A 6,002-nucleotide genomic window follows, 5' to 3' on the forward strand; every position below is an offset into this window, starting at 1 on the left:
ATGTTTTTGTACAAAGAAATATGTTTATATAAATATTTAACTCAAATCTATTTGAATAAAAAGAAAATAGATTAAAACAATATACAACCTGTCTCGGAATGATAATGCAACTATTACAAATATATAATAATATGTCTGAGAACTCTTTTTAAAAAATGTGTTTTCTGTGAGACAAATGTGTCCCAATGGCCAAGAGTTATTTGACATCCCTGCCTTGCATGATGCAGCATACCTTTATGCAAACATTCAAAAACAGTGTGCCCTGTATGGTGCCCATCAGGCCAGACATGGGAGTCTCCTCTCGTCTGGATCATGGTTCAGGGCAGAATGTCATGGAACACTGAACACAGGGGTGAGAGGAACTGAGAGTCTGAAACTCAAGACAATGAGAGGTACGTACTTTGGTCTCAGCATGCAAATATTACAAAAACAAACCTCTATAGACTGAAAAGTATCCAGGACTAAATGTTCAACTCTGACCCTGGAAACAACAATTTTGTGGGCCTTTTTAGATGCTTGTTTTGTTTATATACAAATTGGATTTGACGTACTATGGGCATAGCCATAATGCTCAAAGGGCATGATTGAAATGGTCAAATGTCAGGAAGGAACTGGCCTCTAGTCGCTACCAGATAATGAAGTTAGGCTGACCACCAAGCCAATTCTGTGAAGTGGGTGCCATAGCGACCGCGAGATTGGCAGATTAGACAGATCATAGAAAGGATTATGCAGTTCAATAACCTGCAACAGGGTTGACAACCATTTAAACATCAATATAAACATCAACAGTATAAACAAATAAACGGGATATTTATTGTATTCAAGATGGAGACACATTATCCCATTGATAATACTTTTATCATTATCCGTACTCATAGTTCATGGACATAACTGTACAGATGACATATTGCATTTTATACCCACTAGGGGGCAACAAACTAACAACTTGTTACACATCACTTGTTGAATTTCCCCAAAATGAAGAAAGAAAGATTCATGTATTTTCAGAATTTTTCACCAACTCAATTTCAGTCAATTTGTAATATATATATCACCTATATCAACTTGAAACTTAGTTCTGACTGGACCGCTCAAAATGTCATTTTATAAATGCAACCTCTTGGAAAAAGAGGACAGGGTGCATGGGTGTGAGTAACAGGATTATCATTCCTCAGAGGGCAGAAAATACACCATGGACAACCAGAAATGCTGCATTAATCTATGGAATGCCTACCATAGCTTCATTCTAACCTTATAGGCTCATGCAGACCTGAGAAAAGTATCCTCGTACCAATATAGAAGAGATCGAATAAGGCAGCAAATGTTACTATTACCTTGTACATACATATAAAGCCCTATTCCCAGAGAACAGTAAAACAGCAGAAAAGATTTCCTGGCTTTTTTTTTGTCTGAGGCATTTACACAGGCCATGATTTACCTGGGACACCCAGTTTACACATCAGTGCAATGCAGGTAAAGTGGGAGGGGAGAGTTGGGGAGCATTGAGGTGGAGCACAGGATACAGTGGTATTTAATGCAAATGAGCATCCTGCATTTCACATCTGCTCCATCTACACAGACCCCCTGATCAGCTTGTTACCGGGACCATGACTAGGTCTGCCACAGGTTTAAAGATTCAGCAGTACGCCCCACCCTATGTCAGTTTACAGACAACAGCAACAGTACATTACCGGGACATGCCTTGTGTGTAAACATGGCTTAAGTTATGCCACCATCATAACCCTGTAGAATCATTTCAGATAGTTGTAAATTCAGAGTGAAAGAAGACTCAGATAAACAGGGCTGTTTCTGTCAACTTTGTTTTTTTATTAGCACATGACGGAGGGTTGGGTTGGGCTGGAGGTGCTGGGACAAGAGGCTGTTCACTTCTTGGTTGCCTCTTCCTCTGAGAGGGTCTTGATAATCTCCTCTTTCTTGGCCAAGAGACGCTCCTCTCTGCGCTTGCGGGCCTCCTTTGTCTTGGAACGGCGGGCCTCAGCCTGGTCACTGTAGGGAGGAAGAGGTGGGGGGGGGGTAGAAGAGGTCAAACATAACATTGAAACCAATCTTTGACTTACTAGAAAGATTACACACCTTGACACCCATTTCTATAAGAACCACATGCAGCACAGTATTGTGTAATCAAATCGTTGCATTTGATGCTACACCCATCAGTGTCAAGCCTTTATAGATCTGCCTAAGTGCTCATCAGTTCAGTTCACCAAAAAATGGTTTATAGTGTAGTATGGAGGGATCAGCCTATTCCTTTATGTAAGGGTAACGGCCACACTACTTTAAAATCAATTTTGCCTATGCTGAATAGCTGCACGGGTACCATGGGCCACACAGAATTAGTGTATGGAAAATGGTTAGGCATGGTTATTCATTTATCCAAAAGGGACATTAGTATTCGATTACTTGAGCATTTGGATTTTTCCCCATAGGAAGGGAAATTCTATAGTAGCCCATTTTCCTGTCCAGTCCCAATCCCCCTGTAACCTAAACCTCTGACTCCTCTCTCGAAAATGTGTCACTTAATTATGCAATCAATAGGGTGCGTTCTATATATGTAAATTCAATGTAAATTCTCCACTATTTCCCTTCACACCTATTCTCTGCCATTTCATCTTGTGCCTGCTTCTCTGCCATTTCACAACTCTTCACTGTCACGTGTATAAAAAGATGCCCATTTTACAGAGGAGCACTAACATTTGAATGGTGTCATGGCTAATTTACAAAATGAGCCCGAAACAGCATTTAACTTTGTTTTCAACTATTTGAAGAAAAAAACATTTTGAATAGTGAAATAATATAAAATGCCCATCCCTCGTAAGGAAGATGGGAGTTGTAGTATTGGTTAAAACTTACGACAGGAGCTTCTTGCGGGCCTTGTCTGCCTTCAGCTTGTGGATGTGCTCCATGAGGATACGCTTGTTCTTGAACACGTTACCCTTAACCTTCAGGTAGAGGCTGTGGTACCTGTGGGAAAGTAGGGGTCAAACACAGGACATTAGCCCATTGATAAAACCACAACACCATAACAACCTCGATTACTTTAAAAGTGTTTGGCGTGTGTGAGATTGGGGTGGATGTCGATCACTTACATGTGCCTGTCGATCTTCTTGGACTCCCTGTAGCGACGCAGAAGACGACGCAGGATTCTCATGCGACGCATCCAGGACAGCTTCTCTGGCATACGGGCATTGGCTGTACCCTTTCTCTTACCTAGGAAAGGACAGGTGGGGGAATGGTGTGAGGCCTGAAATATTGCTGCACTGCTCCCATCAATTGAAGTTGGTTGCTATATCTGTGCGTCTATAAACAAGTACCTCTATAAAAAGGTGTTACATGCTCTCGATAGAGAATAAGAAGTTAACGATGTAAGATTTGGACCAGCATCCTGATGGTGGGCCATTTCTCCATTAACACCACTAGACAAAGCAGACAGGTGGCAGTGCCCACTCACCAGTTCCCATGTGCCTTCCCTTGCGACGTGCCAGCGTGTTCTTGCGGCAGCGGGCACGGGAGTGCACCGTGACGGGCTTACGGATAATAAGACCATCCTTCACCAGTTTACGGATCTGCTGGCCTGAGAGATAGGAGGTTGAAAAATTAGGGTACATTTGGAAGGCAGGTGAAATTATGAGGCATCATTTGACAGTAATCTCATGTATATGAATGTGGGGTGGGGTGGGGGGGTTGTCTACATGAATTTGCCATGTCCTACACTGACTTATGACCGATAATTCGTTCACATTGTGTCAAAATAAGCAACTGGAAAATAGATTGGCGCAGCCAACAAGATTGGCACAGCTGTCAATACTTACGGGAGTTGGCATTGGCTATCTCATTGGTCTCGTTGGGGTCCAGCCATACCTTCTTCTTGCCACAGCGCAGAACGCTTGAGGCAAGCCTCTTTTGGAGCCTGAGCATGCTGAGAAGGGGATAGTGATAGGTTAAACATACACCAAAACACTCCAAATTCACTTTCGGCCTGACATCCTTGCACCAGTAATGATTACCATGCTTAGCCATAACATCACAATCCAAGCAAATCTACCATAGAAATTAAACTGCATTTCATCTCGGCCTCCTTGGATTAAATGAGTTCTACTTCAACGCTATCCAATTCCAATCGAAATCGGTCTGTCGTTATAAATAGCTAGCTTAAGTTAGCTAATGTGTACTGTGATACTGTAACGTCCATTATTAGCTGTGATTATGAGCAGTCGTTTCCCGATAAAATAACGTTAGCTAATTTAAGTCGTACAGAATTTGATCACACTGGAAGGGGGGGGGGGGTCACCCACAATCTAATGCACGGAGCGGCAAATTAGATATGGGAGAAGTGTAAAGTATGTAATACAGCATACTATAGAGCCATAAATACACTGTGTGTGTGTGTCCGGCTCTGGCTACTACTACTAGCTAGTTAGCTACCAACCGTTCTCAAGAGGATTGCAAACACTGCTACCTGGCCATCTAAGGTTATAAATATATAACAATATAACACAGACGAGCAACCAGTTGGGAGCCATATCTATATTGGACTAGGAAATTCTTCAAAGATTCCAAGGGGCTTTGCATTTAGGTTCTGGCCCTGTGTAACTTTCGTCTAGAAATCTTGGTTGACAACATGGCCTCCCCGGTTTGGTACATCGTGTGGCACATTCACACGTGTAATATGCCCGTTACAGCATAAAATGTAAACAGGGCATTGGACAGCGATGGCGCATAGACTTATAAGCAAACATGACCATTTTTTGCGAGGGAAAATGTTTTTTTTGTTCATTCTAAAATCATTCAGATTGTCACAACGTTCGTGTGCTTACCTCATGGCTGCTAATTCAATAGGAAAAGGAAAGATTGGGGGACGGAAAGGGCGCTACCATTATAGAGGACAATCCATGATCAACTCTACATAATTCGTGTTCAAAATCTAAATCGAATTAAAATATGAGAAAAATACGTTTTCTCATATAAATAAGACTTATTATCTGTGGAGATATTTACAGCAATAAACACTAGACTGAGTGAATAATTTTTTCATTAAAGTGTAATTTATTTAGAAATACCCCCGTCTAGAAATAATAGTACTGTCCGGATCTTGCACTGCATTGTGGGCGAGATCAGATTAAATGCAATTCACTACTGTCCCACAAGAGGGCAATGTTGACATCAAGATATGATCACCGCATTTACTGTATTGGCTCATATCTTAATGAATAGGCTACTAATGAATGCCTACTAAAGAATTGGATTTGGCTTTATGTAATAGGGGTTAATAATCAATAATAGGACTTGTCTCCATAAGACAAATTCGTATACATGTAGGCTACAGCCGTACAATCTCAAATTGTTGTTGCTATCTCAATCTGCTCTGCTGCTCCTTGCTCTCTGGGATTTTAGGCTTGGTTGAGCACTACAAGGACTATTGTTTAAAAATCACAAATAGAATCTGTTTTATTCACTAATATGCTATTGAAGTCTATGCCACACCGAACGTAGCTTATCCTCAGGTCAACACAAAAGAGTAACACTGTAGTCAACAGGTAGGCTACGATAATGACATCGACTCAACTTTTGGTATGATACATACGATTATGTGCGCAGTGGTAATACAAACAGGTGCGTAAACACTGAACAGCATGGATTTAATAGGTGTGTACACCCTAATGCAAATAACATTGATATATGGTGGGTTAATCTTATTCTCCAAAATAAAAATGTGGGTAAACTGAGTTTACTTGGGTTTATAATCCACTACATCACTGATTGTGCCCGCAGACACGAGCTGATAAAGGGACTAATACCCTACAGTCTAGTGCAGATGACGCCTGCAGTCACAATGCATTAAAACGAGCGCGCGCAGGTGGCGGAGTGTCCACGATGTGTGATGCTGTGATAATCATCTATTCTAGTAGTTTCATCTTCCTAATTGTTTTGCCCATAATAACCCAATCACTGCACAGAAAAGACTGAAACCCCCTCCGTGTTGCTTT

General features: G+C 41.4%; 1 protein-coding gene across 1 annotated transcript; it reads right to left on the minus strand.

Moving 5' to 3' along the window:
* Positions 1–1,806: 1,806 nt before the first annotated feature.
* rpl19 (ribosomal protein L19) lies at positions 1,807–4,864 on the minus strand. The gene is made up of 6 exons (XM_083676267.1): positions 4,833–4,864; positions 3,828–3,934; positions 3,467–3,589; positions 3,105–3,225; positions 2,869–2,979; positions 1,807–2,007 (listed from the first exon to the last, which is right to left on the minus strand). The coding sequence occupies exons 1-6, from the start codon at positions 4,835–4,837 to the stop codon at positions 1,884–1,886; spliced, it is 591 nt and encodes a 196-aa protein (XP_083532393.1). The 5' UTR covers positions 4,838–4,864; the 3' UTR covers positions 1,807–1,883.
* Between the last annotated feature and the right edge of the window lie 1,138 nt (positions 4,865–6,002).

Source organism: Argentina silus, assembly GCF_951799395.1.
Source record: "Argentina silus genome assembly, chromosome: 9".
NCBI lineage: Eukaryota > Metazoa > Chordata > Actinopteri > Argentiniformes > Argentinidae > Argentina > Argentina silus.

Excerpts from the sequence above, each read along its gene's own strand:
- rpl19 (XM_083676267.1), bottom strand. Across the intron at positions 3,590-3,827 it reads GATAGCCAATGCCAACTCCC|GCCAGCAGATCCGTAAACTG; the intron begins GTAAGTATTGAC and ends CCTATCTCTCAG. Across the intron at positions 3,226-3,466 it reads GGGAAGGCACATGGGAACTG|GTAAGAGAAAGGGTACAGCC; the intron begins GTGAGTGGGCAC and ends GTCCTTTCCTAG.